The sequence below is a fragment of the Leptidea sinapis genome, chromosome 33 (genome assembly GCF_905404315.1).
Source record: "Leptidea sinapis chromosome 33, ilLepSina1.1, whole genome shotgun sequence".
NCBI classification, from domain to species: Eukaryota; Metazoa; Arthropoda; class Insecta; order Lepidoptera; family Pieridae; genus Leptidea; species Leptidea sinapis.
Window position 1 is genome coordinate 2,488,821 of NC_066297.1, and position 18,567 is coordinate 2,507,387.

General features: G+C 40.9%; 1 protein-coding gene across 45 annotated transcripts in view; it reads left to right on the plus strand.

The window, feature by feature from the left end:
• The window catches only part of LOC126974761 (twitchin), a 194,591-nt gene that overhangs the window by 131,080 nt on the left and 44,944 nt on the right, over nt 1-18,567 (plus strand). For all 45 annotated transcript variants that reach the window (XM_050822373.1, XM_050822375.1, XM_050822416.1 and 42 more), the window contains 14 exons: nt 366-494; nt 1,559-1,749; nt 3,189-3,303; nt 3,845-4,040; nt 5,392-5,610; nt 6,458-6,659; nt 8,034-8,178; nt 9,147-9,278; nt 9,402-9,615; nt 10,648-10,801; nt 11,262-11,498; nt 12,139-12,353; nt 12,539-12,758; nt 12,930-17,918. In XM_050822373.1, the coding sequence (XP_050678330.1) occupies nt 366-494; nt 1,559-1,749; nt 3,189-3,303; nt 3,845-4,040; nt 5,392-5,610; nt 6,458-6,659; nt 8,034-8,178; nt 9,147-9,278; nt 9,402-9,615; nt 10,648-10,801; nt 11,262-11,498; nt 12,139-12,353; nt 12,539-12,758; nt 12,930-17,918 (7,358 nt within the window). The remainder of the gene's footprint in view (nt 1-365; nt 495-1,558; nt 1,750-3,188; nt 3,304-3,844; nt 4,041-5,391; nt 5,611-6,457; nt 6,660-8,033; nt 8,179-9,146; nt 9,279-9,401; nt 9,616-10,647; nt 10,802-11,261; nt 11,499-12,138; nt 12,354-12,538; nt 12,759-12,929; nt 17,919-18,567) is intronic.

Sequence of the window (18,567 nt, forward strand, 5' to 3'; positions counted from 1 at the left end):
CCACCTGAAGACTCACAGGAAGTGTCATTAAAATCGGTCAGCCGTTTAAGAGGAGTTCAGTTACAACAGACGCACAAAGTAAATATATATATCAAGATATATGGACTGAATTTAAAATCTAAACCAATCTCAAATTCACTGGAACACACAAAAAAGCATCAAAATCGGTCCAGCCGTTTAGGAGGTAGTTCAATTATGAATCTAAACCATTCTCGAATCCATCTGAGGACACACAGAAAGTTTCATTAAAATCGCTCCAGCCGTTCAGTCAGGAGGAGTTCAGTTAAAATAGACGCACAAAAGAAATATATATGTTAAGATATATATATGTAATTATTAGACTTACCTATTTATCACCTGTTTAGTTGTGAACGTGCCTTACCTGAGCAAGTACCAACACTCGAGTCCGCGTCGCAAAGACTCCGGCACGTATAAGATACAGGCGGTCAACAAGTACGGACAAGACACCGCCGAGTTGGACATCACAGTTGTTGGTAAGTGTTCCTTAAAAAACGATAGAACCTTTTTATATAAACTTCAAAATTTGGACTAGTTTCATGAATTAGGTATATAGTAGGTAAAGTAAAGTGAGTTTCAACGGTACGAGTAATATGGTGTACGTTCGTTTATCCACTTCTATGAAAAATAGATGAACCTTAAAATAATATGCCGACGGTACAGGCTTCTTGAGCCGCCATTTTTAATTCCTAACTCTGCCCAATTCACAAGGATGTATGAGGCAATACTTGTGATGCCACCTGTAGATTAAGACGAGCCCTTTGTTTGACTACCCGCATGAATAAAAAAGCTTTTTATAATTGTTTGATTTAAGGTGACAAAATAAACTAATAGCACAAAGGGTAATTATTTTTTTTGCCTACAGTACATAGCAGTTTCAGTATAAAATCCGAGGTGGTTTAACAAGGATAGCATGCTGTGGTGCCCTACTACTTATAAAATGATTGCTTTTGCGCTAGCTGAATCATATACAACAAACATTTTGCTAAGTGTTCGTAATCTTTTAGTTTTTTCCGGTGGTTGAAATTCTTTAATGATTATTTCTACTTGTTGAAAGTTGTTATGCACTTTAAAGTTTAGCTTGCACATTTCAGCCTCAATTTGAACGCTTGTTGTCGGTTGCCATAAACACTGACTTACACATAGCTGAAATATTTATAAATTTTATTTAATAAAATCGTTTTCCTTGAAATTTCAATGAATAATTACCAGCCGATTCGGTGATAATTCGAACACATAAAAAGCTCGTTTATTCCAAATTTATTATTGATTGATACAAAGAGGGCAGGTATAGATAACAGACCCCCATTTGTGTATTAAATTTTTGTTCATATACATCATCAGCTGGAAGACGTCACTGCTGGACAAAATCCTCCCCCAAAGATCTCTACGACCATCGGCCCTGCACTGCCCTCATCCAATGTATTCCGGCGATCTTGACCAGCTCGTCGGTTCATCTTGTTGGGGCCTACGAACACTTCGTTCAACATATGCCTTGGTCGCAAAATGTCTAAAATATATAAAATCTTTAAAATTACAGGAAAACCAGAGAAGCCTGAAGGACCTCTAGAAGTGTCGGACATTCACAAAGAGGGCTGCACCCTCAAGTGGAAGAGGCCCAAAGACGACGGTGGAGAGCCGATCGAGGCGTACGTCGTCGAGAAGTTCGACACGGAGACCGGGACATGGCTGCCGGTCGGAAAGACCATCGGCAATGTGCCTGAAATGGAGGTAGCTAGAGAGTCATCCTTATCCATCCATTCGATTCCTTATCCTTATTTGACGTTTGAGTATTTTTGTTGCATCACTTTACATATATTGTAATTGAAATGATTTGGAAAAAGATGAAGCTGTAAATGTTGATTTCAAAGAATGGCTATAAGTTTCTTGCCACTATTAGTTATTATTAATTTATTATAATTTTTTCTTGTTAGTGACCCTGCCCACTGAGCTAGAGGTCCCGGGTTCGAATCCCGGTAGGTGCAATCATTTATATGATGAATATGAATGTTTGTTTCCGAGTCATGGATGTTTATTTGTATTTATGTATGTTTAAGTAAGTATGTTGTATTAAATATTATATCGTTGTGTTGCACCCACAGGCTAAGCCTAGTTAGGAGCAAGACAATTTGTGTAAGAGTGGGTCAATATTATTATTATTGTTACTTCTTCTTCTCTTTAAAGCCTAACCTTTTCCGAAGTGGCGGTAGTTATAAAAAGAAAAGAAAACTTTTGACTTTCATAAGTGTAATTTCCTTGACCTATATGAATAAGGTGATTTTGATTTGATTTATCATCTGAGCATGTGGCGTTCCTGTCCCGTGCGGATTTCTAGAAACTAGTCATGGGCGTAGTATTAAGACTCACAATCGCCTATTAAAAGGTCGAAAAAATGTCCTAGTGGCGTTGTGTATTTGTATTAACTTTTAACATTAACAGATATACAGATAACATTAAAACATTCATTCAAATTAATACCTTATTTCTTGGCAGTATTGTTCAAAGTTTATTGTATACGCTCATAAGAAGCTCATTGATGGTGATGCAAAATGTGTGCAAGAGTCCGTCTCTTTACATATATTGTAACTTAAATGATTTGTAAAGAGATGAAGCTGTAAATGTTGATTTAAAAGAATGGCAATAGGTTTCTTGCCACTTCTTCTCTTTTAAACTCAACCCTTTCTGAAGCGGCGGTAGATATAAAAAGAAAAGAAAACTTGAAATTCATTAGTGTCATTTCCTTGAGCTACATGAATAAAGTTATTTTGATTTCATTTATCATCTGAGAATGTGGCGTTCCTGTCCATTAGTATACGCCCATAAGAAGCTCATTGGTGGTGGTGCGAAATGTGCGAAGAGTCCGTCTCTTTCACACATTTCGTTGGCGATGTATTTTACTTTGGCAATTGAAATGTAATTATTTAGCAAAGTGATTAAAACGTCAAGTTAGTTACATAATTTTGTTAACTAAAGCGACACTTACCTGAAATACGAAATTCCATCATTTTTAAGTTTGTATATGCTGTTGTTTGGACAGTTTTTCACTGAACATTACAAATCATTGTGTGGCGTCGTATTCAAAGCGCGGTCAATACACAACTGAAAGAAAACTCTGCGTAATAAGTATTTTAATTCATAAAATTTAAATAATCATTGAACCTTTGTCACAGGTCGACGGCTTGATTCCTGGCCACGAGTACAAGTTCCGGGTGAAGGCCGTCAACAAAGAAGGAGAGTCAGAACCGCTAGAGACATTCGGTGCCATCGTCGCTAAGGATCCGTTCAGTGAGTCTTTTGTCACTGGCTTCATAACTGCATAACAGAGTCAATATTCTATTTATCAAGGTATACGTATTAAGATGTCGTAATTCACACCTGATACCTCAGAATTTTAGGGACGTGGTGGGGGTATCTCTTTTCATTAGGTGATTTTTCAGTGCTGTGGTGCCTTGCAGCCTGAATTAATCTCATTAAAATACAATTTGTTATTTTAAGAGATATAACCCTCATAGGTTGCGGCTCCTAGAGTTGAACATACCAAAATTTACGACCAATGCGTACTCGAACGGTTTGCTCGGTTGGAAAGAGCGCTCGGATGGAACCCGAGAGGTAGCGGGATCGAGCCCTGCATCATTCATAAATTTTGGTTACAAATTGAATTTGTTTTTATTAATATTACTTAAAAATACTGGATAAATAAAAAGCGTGTCCCGTGAATTTATTTGCAAATTCTCTACTCATGGTCTCAACTTTTTTGTTAATATGGGAAGTAAAAAATATGACTACAATAAATTTGAATCAAACTTATTTCATGTTAATATTGTAGCGGTACCCGAGGCGCCTTCAGCACCGGTACCCGAAGACTGGTCTGGCAGCCATGTTGAGCTGAAGTGGTCGGCTCCGATCTCGGACGGCGGCTCGGCAATCATCGGCTATATAGTCGAGATGAAAGACAAGTATAGCCCGCTGTGGGAGAAGGCGATAGACACACATTCGCCAACGCCTGCTGCTACTATCAATGGGTTAGTATCATGAGAAATATCATTATGTTATCAAAGGAGTACCATTTAAAAAAGAAGAGAAGAGATAATTAATGAGGTGATTTCAACATTCCGAAGACCTGTTTCACCTTATTCCTGCCGATGAATTCCACCTTCGCACGACTCGCCACAAATTAGGATATCATCCCAACCATCTGGATGTGTGGCGGTCCTCCACAGCGCGGTTTTCAAGGACCTTTTTTCCACGTACTACAAGCTGTGGAATGAGCTTCCTTGTGCGGTGTTTCCTGGACGATATCACATATACCTTCAAAAAATGCGCGTACACCTTCCTTAAAGGGTGGCAACGCTCTTGTGATTCCCCTGGCGTTGTAAGAAAATGTGGGCGGCGGCGATCACTTAGCACCAGGTGGTACGGGACTCCTTTTCTATAAAAAAAGTTTAATTATTTCGATGCAACGTCATACTGGAAACCACGGAATAGAAAATACAACTTTAAAGTGAAAGTACGCATCTGTCCCACATTTTTTTAAGAAAGTACAAAAGAGTACAGTGCTCCCAAATTAATAATGCGCATACAGATCTTCGCTAATGGGCGTATTCCCGGAAACACCCGAATCATTCAATCGTAAGAGCCCTAAACAATGCACTTGCATTTTGCACCTTGTGCGAAAGAAATAGGAGTCAAATCATGTGTTCACAATACGAAAACAAATCGGGCGGCCGGCTGTGGTAGCCGGTCAGCCAGACGTCTTAAGTATTGGTGCCGACTGCACGTGTTCAGTCTATGTGGAATTATATAGAGCTCCTATTACACACCCCTCTTGTTATTATTATTCTAATATTTTAATTCTGCTAAATTATGCAAAAGTAATGCATTTTACCACTCTAAATAGATATCGTCTCCCGACGGTCGGGAAATACGATCGTTGCCGAAAAGTGGCGAAGATCTGTATGCGCATTACTAATTTGGGAGCACTGTATTCAGGTCACTTTATGATAAGTGATAACCGCAGTCCATAACTCTTGTAACACCAGAGGAATCACAAGAACATTTCCGGCCTTATAAAACGTCGAATTAACGTACATATGAATTCAAAAACCGTTGAAGACAATTATGCTGACGTCCGTAATATTGGCGCAGCTTTATAAATGTTGTGAATAAATAAAATATCTTTATGTAATGTAAAAAGTAACTTGGCACCGTTATTTATAATAAATAACCCTATAATCTACACTTCAAATGCAACCGTTCCCTCACAATTTAATCCTTGAATGTGCCATTTCGGAATTATTTACACAGAAAGTAATAAACTCGATTGTGAAAGTCTTTGAACTATTATTAAAGTGCATATTGTTTTTTTTTTATCAGACTAATAGAAGGCAACGAGTACCAGTTCCGTGTAATAGCGGTCAACAAGGCTGGTCAAAGTAAACCTTCGGACGCCAGCAAGACATTCACGGCCAAGCCGCGCTTCCTTGCGCCCAAGATCGACAGGAGACACCTTCGAGACGTGACGCTGTCTGCTGGAACCACTCTGAAGCTGGAGGCGGTCATCACAGGAGAACCAGCGCCAGCTGTTGAATGGAGGTACACATTAAAGCCATAAAAGGCATTTATTTTTTCAAAATTCTCAGATTCCTTCCAATTATTTTTGATGTCAATAAATTATTTTTGATTTTTTTTATGGCAATAAGGGACGAGGCGAGCAGGACGTTCAGCTGGTGGTAATTGATACGCCCTGCCCATTACAATGCAGTGGCACTACAATTGCGCTCGGTACCTTGAGACATAAGGTGTTAAGTCTCATTAGCCCAGTAATTTCACAAGCTACGTCGCCCTTCAGACCGAAACACAATAATCTTACACATTACTGCTTCACGACAGAAATAGGCGGCGTTGTGGAACCCATGTTGATGTCTTGTTCGTCCCAATAAATAATGCAAATAAAACTTGACAGCTTGTTAATTTTGTACCGTCAGCATATTATGTTTGCAATTTATTTATTTGCTATCATGCAACAACGTAATTATTTTCAAATATTACTGATGTTCAGAATGAGAAAGTATTAAGTAAAATACAAAGTTGTATTTAACCCTATTGTTTCGCCTACTGGTCGTTTAAGTCGAGTTATTAAGTCTTTTATGGGCAATTTATATACATTTACAATATGATCCCAGAAAATGCACAAAATGTTACGAAATTCAAAACAATTTTTAAAAAAACGTTTGTGTGGTAAAGGTTACTATAACATAAATGACTTTCTCAATGGTACCACAGATCGGGAATGGAGTGACCGCCCAAATTTTATATAAAAGAAGAAGCCCACTTAGTTTCCTGTACTAAACCGTTCTTCTCAGGTCTGAGTAATAAGTGCTTCCATATCCTATTTTAAATAAAAATATTTCAATTTAAAAAAAATGCTTCATCCATCCAGATATCAAAACATGCCGCTACGTCCATCGAAGGCGGTGACGATCGACTCGCCAGACTACTTCACCAAGCTCGTGGTGCGACCCGTGCGCCGCGACGACTCTGGAGAGTACACGGTCACCGCTGTGAACTCAACCGGCAAAGACACGGTCACCATCAAGGTGTTGGTGACGGACAAACCGTTGAAACCGGAGGGACCGTTACAGGTATAATATTTAATATCCGGACGATCGAGCCTTGCTCGGATTTTTAAGAATGCACAAAACTTGAACAAAAAAAAACTAATAGGACATCTGGATTCGAACCCGAGTCTTCTGCTTTCCGCATCACCCATCTATTATAGTTATACTGAGCATTGTATATAGTGGCGAAATTTACCTTTGTATTCTAATGTTATTGTAGCAGTTTCTTATTAAAACACGGATAAAACTACATTTTTTTTACATTGAAATCTAGCTAGATCGATTTCTTGCCCCCGAAACTACCTGTATACTAAATTTCATTAAAATCGTTGGAGCCGTTTCCGAGGTTCAGATTATATATATACAAGAATTGCTCATTTAAAGATATAAGAATCTTAATAATGTCAGATCCTCTGAATTCTGTCAGTCTGTAGTATAACCGTGTTACGTGAAGCCTGGATGTACTCTGAAAGCAATGACAATTCACAAATTTTGGAAACAAATTTAACTTGTATGCATCCATCTAGTTCTACCGTAGTGCCTAACCTCGTTTTATGTCATATTTCAAACGCAATATGTCTTTCTCTTGGGTGCTTCTCCTCCCAAAGTAGCCACTCTAGAACTGTCTTGCAACAGGAATCTTCTTTTTTCTCGACGTGTCCATTGCATCTAAGACTTGCCCTCCGTTTGACGGCACCTGTAAGTTTGCTTTTCTCTCTTATGGTGCGTACAGATTAGTGAAACGTAACATAAAATATGTTATGCAATGAAAGAATTCGCCGTGCACATTGCTGCATTATATCATGAAATATTCAATTCACGTGCACGCTACGAGCAATGCACGCCGTGCGCGTAGCGAAACGTCATTTATCGGTTCTTCGAACGAACACAAAAGGGCGCATTCGGGGATGAATAGCGAAAACAGACGTACGCGGGAGGTTCGTAGTGATACGTGGTATATGAGAGCACTATGCGTACACGCTTGTAGCGAAACTTGCAATGAAAGGTAGAATGATACCTTTAAAATAAAGAAAGAAAAAGAATCATTTATTTCAACACACACACAAATAACAAAATGAAGCAACTTAAAATTATACAAATACAAAACCATGTAGTTTTTAAAAAAGGAGCCACTCAGCATGTGTTTCAACACAAGTGTGTTGCACCGCTAATCTTCTGTGACCCCCGCGTGACAGATCTTAAGGGCGACACCTCGCCTGAATTAAATGATTACTATACTAAATAAACTTAAAAACAAGAACAAACATATAAAGAGTAATTATAATTAATAATGACAAATAATAAAGTAATACATTTAAATATTACGTTTCACTAGTCTGTACGTACCTTTAGCGATATCGTAGTTTTTCTCTCTGTAATACGTGTTTATGTTCATAGATATCGGACGTGCACAAAGAGGGCGCCACCCTCAAGTGGAAGCGGCCCAAGGACGACGGCGGCGCACCCATCGAGTACTACCAGATCGACAAGCTGGACACGGAGACAGGAGTATGGGTTCCGTGCGCCAGGTCCGAGGAGCCTCGTGAGTACCACTTCTGCTTTATTAATAGATCTTCATATTATTAATTATGAATAGTACAATATCTTATGATTACTCTATTGTAGCCTCCCACCTATCCTTTAAACTCTGATTTTGCAGATACTCATTGCCTGTGATACGCACTTCTCATCTGGTCACTTAATAGTTTGCTCTATTTAATATTAAAAAAACATTCATTCCATTTTTCCTGAAATTATAGTGATCTAAGTTACGATACGTAAAAAGATAGTAAAAGGTATTGTTGGGCATTTGCTTGTGCATGGGTACAGTACTTCAAACAAACAAACGTTATTAAAAAAATTATAAACAGATTTGTACATTCGCTTATTATAATACTTAGAAAAGATGAAAATGAAGATATACTATTAACTATGAATATTAATTTAGATATTGAATGTAACTAAGTAGCTTAAGGTTATGTATTGTACAATCACTTAGATATTCAGCTATGATCGGACAGCCTGGGACTAGACTATGATTACTTTATAGCAATGACTGTACAATATTGTATATTTAATTAAAAAGAGCGCAAACAAAATAATGCTGGAAGAGTTTCTTGTCGCGCTTCTTCTCCCTCAGAGCGCCATTTGTTTGCGAAGCGATAGTTGTATCTAGTATATTAGAAATGACATTTCTAAAGGAATCAATTTTGAGAAAATAAATACCTTTTTATGCCTTTATGGTGACACACCTTCCATTAAAATATCTTGGTTGGTATTGAATGAGGGATCATTGGGACATGATGTTGGGTAGATGGGTACCAGTTTTATTTTTATTTAAAACTGGAGTTTATTATCACTTGTCAAATGTCAGAATCCTATGAAAAAATTATTTTAGGTTCGAGGAGAGCACGTGAAAGGTACCGACCGAATATTATTTTTTAATTTTATTTAGCTAAATTTATGTAAGTATTGTTGTCCTTACCTAATTTGAATAATTAATTACTGCAGGGTGCGATGTGACCGGTCTGACTCCCGGCAAGGAGTACAAGTTCCGCGTGGCCGCTGTCAACACGGAGGGAGAATCAGAGCCTCTGGTGTCGGAGACCAGCATTGTTGCCAAGAATCCATTTGACGAGCCCGGTGAGTGTGATGGATTGGTGTAACCTGTACTTGTCGTATTTAAAAAACTATTTATCAAAATTTATTTATAATTAGAGAAGAGAATTATAGATAAAGTATTTCTTACTCCAATTTGTTCTGCAGGTGCTCCCGGCACTCCAACAGTGACAGACTGGGACAAAGATCACGTGGACCTCAAGTGGACACCGCCGAAGGAAGATGGCGGTGCGCCCATCGAGGGTTACGTGGTGGAGAAGAAAGACAAGTTCGGCAACTGGGAGAAGGCGTTGGAGGTTCCGGCAGATAAGACCAACTGCACCGTGCCCGATCTGGTGGAAGGACAGACTTACGAGTTCCGGTTAGTATTACTGACTAGCCGTGCCACGGGGCTATCGCGCCGTAGCTGCAATGTGGCACGTGTGATATGACAAATATGGTCTCATAGAAAAGGTAGATGAAAGAGCTTACGTCACGAATGCATGAACGGGACGAGAACGTGACACGCGCGGGGATGGAAAAATACCATTGGCTTACGATATTTAACACGTCCCATCTAGCGCTTGACCCGTCCCGTCCGAGACTCCGCTGCGTATCCATATTCACCCCCATTTTCTCGAAAATTATATTATTATATTATATTATCATTTATAGAAAATCTCCTTTTCCTCTTTACGGCCGTAGCTTCTTAATTAAAGCCAATTCTTCAAACGAATAATCCATCATCACTAGCACGTTAGTTCAGAGTTACTGTCACTATTGTGTGTTAAAATTCCCGTTAGTGTTTAATAAACACATTCCTTCCCCGTCCCGTCAACGTTTAAACGCCGTCACGTACACTTTACGTATACAGCGACATTATTTATCTCTTGTTCCAAGTGTTTGGCGACAACGTGATGTGCGCATAAACATAAAATAACTAAACAAAGAACAAGATTTAATAATAATAAAAAAAAATGAAAATAATATAAAACTCTATCTGTGTTATTAATAAACGCGAAGTAAATTTATTCCTAGTTTAAAACTACTTACTTACCTTTGGTCACTACAGAATGGCATTACAGGGAGAAGTAATTTTAAATTAAATCAAATCAAAATCATTCATGTAGATCAAGGAAATGACACTTATGAATATCAGAAGTTTTCGTTTCTTTTTATATCTACCACTTCGGAAAGGGTTGATCTTTAATGCGAAGAAGTGGCAATAAACTCATTGCCACTCTTTTAAATAAACATTTACAGCTTCATCTTTTTACAAATCAGATTGGAGTAACCTAACTTAAGACAATATACTTTTTGCATCGCCTTAAATGAATCAAATCAGATGAGCCATTGAACTTTTTATGTCCTCTAAAGTATAAAAAATGTTAATTAATAAATTGTTTTTAATTAGCGTACGCGCGGTGAATAAGGCTGGGCCAGGAACTCCTAGTGATAGCACGCACCCCATTGTGGCCAAGCCTCGCAACCTGGCGCCCAAGATTGACAGGACGAACCTGATCGATGTAAAGATCAAGGTCGGACAGAAGTTCGCTTTCGACGTCAAGGTGAGTTGGTTCATTACAATAATTTTTTATGACAATAAGGGACGAGACGAGCATGACATTTGGCTGAAGATAATTGATACCCCAAGCCCTTTACAATGCAGTGCTGCTCAGGATTCTTGAAAAACCCAAAACTTCTGTGCGGCAATACGTTTGCGCTCGTTACCTTGAGACATAAGATGTTAAGTCTCATTTGCCCAGTAATTTCACTAGCTACGGCGCCCTTCAGACCGGAACACAATATTTCTTATAATAAGTTGTGGTGCCCATAATCTAGCCGGCATCCTGTGCAAAGGAGACTTGTAAAATCTAATAACTAAATCTACACTTATGACGGCAATCATTCTGATTGGTCTTTCAGTTATAATAACTTGGAATAGTTTAATCATATTTTTATACAATTTTTCATTAATGTGCGTTAATACTTCAGTAAGAGCAAATGGTAATCCAACTTTATTTTCAGGTGTCGGGAGAACCGATGCCGGAGACCAAGTGGTTCCTCAGCAAGCGCGAGGTGAAGACGTCAGGCGACACGAAGGTGCAGCATGGAGACTACAACACGAAGATTACGTGCAAGAGCGCGCGCAGAGGTGACAGCGGCCGGTACACCATCACCGCGGAGAATTGCAACGGCAAGGATGTGGCCGAGGTCGAGGTGATCGTACTGGACGTGCCCAGCCCGCCAGGTGGTCCACTCAAGGTGAGCAGAATATATTTATAATTTTTTTATTTACCGCATTTGTTACGGGAAGTGTTATGAAGATATTTGAGCAAATCCCTGCTGCTTGAATACCGACATTGCACCCACCACGTTAAAAATCATCCTCATCAATTATATTTTATGAGTTAAAGGTGGCGAGACGAGTAAGACGTTCAACTGGTGTTAAGTGAAATGCCCTCCCCATTACAATGCAGTGCCGCTCAGGATTATTGATTGTACCCAAAGAAAATTGGCGGTCACTTTGAGATTACTGTTTTACAGCAGTAATGTGCACGCATTGGCCCACCAATTTGGCATTCTGAGCTTAGAAGCCTCCCATTGGTGAAAACAAGATATATGATACTATCATATAGTGTTCATTTGAGCTTCCTTCCTCCTACTTACGCTCAAAATATAGAAATCAATGTTCTTATTTTCATGTTGTCTTCGGGATGATACGAATTAGTTATCTTCTAAAAATTTGTTCATCTATCTAGAAGAATAACAAGCCTCATCTAGTTCCTCCGGTGCTGCAAGAGATAATGGACCGCTGATCATTTACTCACTTTCCAAACAGTCGTATGTTCTCCTATTACATAAAAAATATCTTTAATAAAATTTATATTCTCTCTGTACTTAGGTATCGGGTGTGCACGCAAACGGTGCGACACTGTCATGGAACCCACCCGCAGACGACGGCGGGCAGCCCATTGACAAGTACGTCGTAGAGCGGATGGACGAGGCGACTGGCCGTTGGGTGAACGCTGGCGAGACTGACGGGCCCGTGACAACCCTGGCCGTCGACGGACTTCAGCCCGGACACAAGTATAAGTTCCGCGTCAGGGCTGTCAACAGGTACTTATCTCATTATATTTATTGTTAATAAATGTTCGAATCCTACAGAATCAAAAGTGGCAATTTAAAATAATACCTAAAAATTTTAAATGAACGAAACATTCTTATTGTTTTTGTATTTGTATGGCATCTTGTCAGCAGTAGTCGCTATAAACTTGAAATTATAACTCTATATCTGTCACCAGACAAGGAAAGTCCGAGCCGCTCACAACGCCACACGCGACGGAGGCAAAGAATCCCTTCGACGTGGCAAGCAAACCTGGCACACCCAGGATTAAGGACTTCGACAAGGACTTTGTTGAGCTTGACTGGACTAGGCCAGACAGTGACGGAGGCGCGCCCATTACAGGATATGTCATTGAGAAGAAGGATAGATTCTCGCCTGATTGGGAGGAATGTGCTCAGGTAATAAGTCAATTATTTGTTTTTTTTTTATTAAGAAGCCTTAAAACTTTAATCGTTATTATTCCATTATCATCTTTGAAACCTTTTTCAATATGATTGGTATCAATTGGATGTCCATTTGATGTCCTAGCTTTTAGTGGTAATGCTTTAATGGTATTTTTATTTTCGTAGATCGAAGGTGACGTGACATCTGGTAAAGTGCCGGATCTGATAGACGGAAACACGTACGAGTTCCGCGTTCGTGCTGTCAACAAGGCAGGCAAAGGTGAACCTAGCGATGGAACTGCTCCTCATCTTGCAAGACCTAAAAACCTGCCACCGAAGATCGATAGGAACTTCATGTTCGATATCAAGATAAAGGTTGGACAGAACTTTGAACTTGACGTACCAGTTGCTGGAGAACCAACACCTACTAAAGAATGGATTCACGCTGATAATGTCGTATTAAATACTGACAGGATAAAAATCGTTAACGACGACCATTCTACTAAAATCAGAGTCGTGGACGCTAAACGAATCGATACAGGAGTGTATACACTCAAAGCTAAAAACATCAACGGCACTGATACAGCGACTGCTAAAATTTTAGTTATGGACGTACCTACAGCTCCAGAAGGACCTCTTAGAGTTGATGATATCACAAAATCTGGCTGCACATTGAGATGGCGTCCTCCTAAAGATGACGGTGGATGTGAGATAACACACTATGTTGTCGAGAAAATGGACCAAGAAAACTTACGCTGGGTACCTGCCGGAGAAGTACAAGGAACCAATATTAGGATTGATCATCTCATCGAGGGACATGATTATAACTTCCGTGTCCGCGCTGTGAATAGATTAGGTGAATCTCAACCACTTGTTGGGCAAGAGCCAATCACTGCCAAAGATCCCTACGGTACTCCAGATAAACCTGGAACCCCTGTTGTCAAGGATTGGGATAAGGATCATATGGATATTGAATGGGTTCCACCAAAGAAGGATGGTGGTTCACCAATAACTGGATATGTCATTGAAGCTAAGAAGAAATACGGACCGTGGGAAGTCGCAGCGACTGTTCCTGGTAATACAACGACTGCCACGATTCCAGGATTGCAAGAAGGTGAAGAATATGAATTCAGAGTAATTGCTGTTAACAAAGCTGGTAATGGAGAGCCTAGCGATGCTTCAACACCGCAAGTCGCTAAAGCCAGATTCTGCGCTCCAACATTCGACAAAATGCTCCTGGCTGATAAGACTGTCAAGGCTGGTCAAAGAATACAGTATGAAATACCAATAGAAGCGGCACCGAAACCAACTGTCGAATGGCAGATTAACGGCAAAACTGTTCAGCCATCAGATAGAATCGACGTACAGATATTACATAACAGAGTCATTTTAGACATTCCATTTTCAGTTCGTGCCGATGGAGGCATTTACAAACTGACTCTTAAGAATGACTTGGGTGTTTGCTCGGCAAGTGCACAAGTCACTGTTCTGGACAAACCGTCTAGACCAGAGAAGCCGTTAGTAGTGTCTGACGTCACTAAAGATTCCTGCTCACTATCTTGGAAAGTACCCCTCGACGACGGAGGTTCGCCGATATTGCATTATGTTATTGAGAAAATGGACTTAACTCGTGGTACTTGGTCAGATGCTGGTATGAGTACATACCTGTACCATTCTGTAACAAGATTAATTCATAAGAAGGAGTATTTGTTCAGAGTAAGTGCAGTCAACGCAATTGGACAATCTGAACCATTAGAACTTGATCGGGCAATCGTTGCTAAGAATGAGTTTGATGAACCAACAGCGCCTGGAAAACCGCAAGCGACTGACTGGAGCAAGAACCACGTTGACCTGGAATGGACTCCGCCCAAATCTGATGGTGGCTCACCAATTACCGGATATATTATTCAAAAGAAAGAAAAGGGTAGTCCTTACTGGGTCAACGCAGCCCATGTGCCATCTAATAAAAACAAGGCTACAATTCCTGATTTGGTGGAAGGACAAGACTATGAGTTCAGAGTGATCGCTGTGAACCAAGCTGGACAATCCGAACCAAGTGAACCATCTGATATTATCACTGCTAAAGACAGATTTGTTGCGCCAAAGATCCTTACACCACTCAAGGAGATCAGCATCAAGGCTGGCCTCATTTTCCACTTAGATGTGGACTTCATTGGTGAACCAACACCTGAAGTTAAATGGACTTGCAACGGCAAACCCGTTGTTACAAACGAGAGAACAACAGTAACATCAGTTGGCCACCACACTATCATTCACACGGTCAATTGTAAGAGAACAGATGCCGGCAAATATAATTTATCATTAAAGAACGATTCTGGTTCGGACGAAGGCAGCTTCGACCTAATCGTACTAGATGTGCCCGGACCTCCAGAGGCTCCTATCACATATGAAGAAATCACAGCACAGTCAGTCACGCTATCGTGGAAAGCACCTAAAGACACAGGTGGCAGTGAACTCACTGCTTATGTCATTGAGAAACGTGATCTGACTCACGGTGGAGGTTGGGTTCCAGCCGTCACTTACGTCAATCCAAGAAACACACACGCTACTGTACCGAGATTATCTGAGGGCACAAAATACGAATTCAGAGTATTTGCTGAGAATCTTCAAGGTCGCTCGGAACCGTTAGTTACTGACAAATCTGTAGTCGCCAAAAACCAATACACTGTCCCCGGAAAACCTGGCAAACCTGAGCTTGTCTCCGCAGATAAGGATCACATTAAGATCAAATGGCCTTCGCCTATATCGAACGGTGGATCAAATATTATCGGTTACGACGTTGAAAGGCGTGACAAAGCTACCGGTCGGTGGATCAAAGTTAACCGTGAACCGGTTAGGTTCAACGAATACAAAGACGATAGAGTACAAGAAGGTCACCAGTACGAATATAGAGTATCTGCTATTAATGCCGCTGGCGCTGGTCAACCTTCAGATGAATCGAATGTATTTATCGCTAAGCCAATGAAGGAGAAGCCTAAGTTGAGCTTAGACCATCTGATTGGCCGCAAGATTAAGGTGAGAGCTGGTGAACCAATCAACATTAACATTCCAATTGCCGGTGCTCCGACACCGACCGTTTCGTGGACCAAAGGATCTATTCCTCTCGTACCTTCGCACAGACTGTCCTCAGAAACGACAGCAGACATTACTAAACTCAGCATCGAGAAATCGACTCGCGATGATGCTGGTAAATACACAATCACAGCGTCCAACGAGCATGGTAAAGATTCAGCTGATATCGAGGTTATCGTTGTGGACAAGCCTGGACCACCAAAGGGTCCATTGTCATGCATGCCAATCACTCACGATACCATGAGCCTGACTTGGCAACCACCTACTGACGATGGAGGCAGTGAAATCACTGGTTACATCGTCGAAGTGGCAGAATTCGGTGTAAACGATTGGCGAACAGTCGCCGGCTTCTGTCCTAAATGCTCATTCAACGTCAAGAACTTGACTGAAGGCAAGAAATACGTATTCCGAGTTCGTGCTGAGAACTTATACGGTATATCTGAGCCACTGGAGAGCAAACCGATCATTGCCAAGTCACCATATGATCCACCAGATGCACCTGATACGCCTAGGATTACTGGCTACAGTGCTAACAGCTGCTCACTGGAATGGGAGCCGCCAGCTAACACTGGTGGTAAACCAATCAGTGGGTATTATGTTGAAAAGCGAGAACGCGGAGGCGAATGGATTAAAGTTAACAACTACCCAACGCCAAACACATGCTACACCGTCCAGGACTTACGCGAAGGAAATCGTTATGAGTTCCGCGTTATTGCGGTTAACGAAGCCGGGCCTGGCAAACCAAGCAAGCCCACAGAATCTATTGTCGCTGAGACACAGAGGCTTAAGCCTAGCCCGCCAGAGGCACCCAAACCGGACAGAGTTACCAAAGACTCTGTCACATTATCTTGGAGACCGCCTAAGAACGACGGTGGATCTAAAATTAAAGGATACATCGTCCAACAGAAAGCCAAAGGAGACAAAGACTGGAAGGACGTCAACGATACGCCTATACCGAGCCTCGTTCACACAGTACCGAATCTCAAAGAGGGAGGAGAATACCAGTTCAGGGTTATCGCTGTAAATGATGTCGGCAAATCTGAACCAAGCAAACCAACATCAGACATCACAATCGCAGAACAGCCGAATAAACCATGCATGGACCTTAGCGGTGTTAGAGACATCACAGTCCGCGCCGGTGAAGACTTCTCCATTCACGTTCCATACACTGGCTATCCACAACCCACTGCTTCATGGTTTGCAGATGACAACCTTCTAGATGTCGAAGGTGATTCGAGAATCTTCCAAAAACTAACTCCGGATTCCGCCTCACTTGTTGTGAAGGACGCTAAGAGATCAGATGGTGGACAGTACCGCTTACAGCTACGTAACCCGTCCGGTTACGATACGGCTACTATCAACGTCCGCGTATTGGACAGACCGGGTAAGCCGGAGAACTTACGCGCGGATGAATTCGAAGGCGAAGCATTAACCTTATACTGGAACCCGCCCAAAGACAATGGCGGTGGTGAAATCACTAACTACGTGGTGGAGAAACGTGAAGCACGAACACCGACCTGGACTAAAGTTTCCGGATATGTCACCACGCCGTTCTTACGCGTGAAGAACCTGAGCGTTGGAAGGAGTTACGAGTTCCGCGTGATGGCTGAGAACCAGTACGGTCAATCTGAACCGGCGCAGACTCTTGAACCAATCAGAGCCAGACATCCGTTCGATCCCCCAGGGGCACCTGGTGCTCCGAGGTCTGTTGAAACTACAGAGTCTTCTATTACAATAACATGGTCCAAGCCACGTCACGATGGCGGATCACCAATCACAGGATACATTCTCGAGAAGAGATTGATAACTGATGATAAATGGATTAAGGCGTGCCACGCCCACATTCCAGACACTACGTATAAGGTGACGGGGTTGATAGAGAACCATGAGTATGAGTTCAGGGTGTCTGCAGTGAACGCAGCAGGACAGGGTCCGTGGTCTGCGAGCTCAGATGCTATCCGCGCTTGTGCGCCTCCTAACGCGCCGCGCATCACCAGCGACTTGAGCCTCAGGGACATCACCGTCATTGCTGGCGAAGAGATCAAGATCACCGTGCCATTCACCGGAAACCCGATACCGAAGGTAATTAAATTAAAATATAATTATTATGTAACGATTATTTTACCTTTTTCCCACGAGCATTAAACTTAATGATTTTTTTTGAAAAACTGATCGATAATGCTCGTCAGTATCGACTATTTCCAAAAAAGTCGAATTTTTGAAGAAAATTAAGCTGTTGTCAAAAAACTCAATCTAATATATAAAATTCTCGTGTCCGAGTGTTTGTTTCCAAACTCCTCCGAAACGGCTGAACCGATTTGTATGAAATTTTGTGTGCATATCGGGTAGGTCTGAGAATTGGCCAACATCTATTGTTCATACCCCTAAATGATAAGACCCACCCCTAAATATATATTTTTTATTTTTATTTTATTATAATTCAGCATTGAAAAACACATACAACTTCAAATTTCGCCATTCTGCGATCTACAACTGTTTTTGTATCGTGATTTTTATGTTATTCTATTCCATCCACAAACCCGCTATAGGGTTCCAAGATGGCAATCGAATACAATAATTGTAGTACGATATATATGGTAGGTCTGAGAATCGGTTGCATCTATTTTTATACCTCAAAAATTTTTATAATCGATTTTTTTTTATTACTTTATATGGCAATGCGACGTTAGCTGGGTCAGCTAGTATTATGTAAAATTCGCGCTAAAACGCT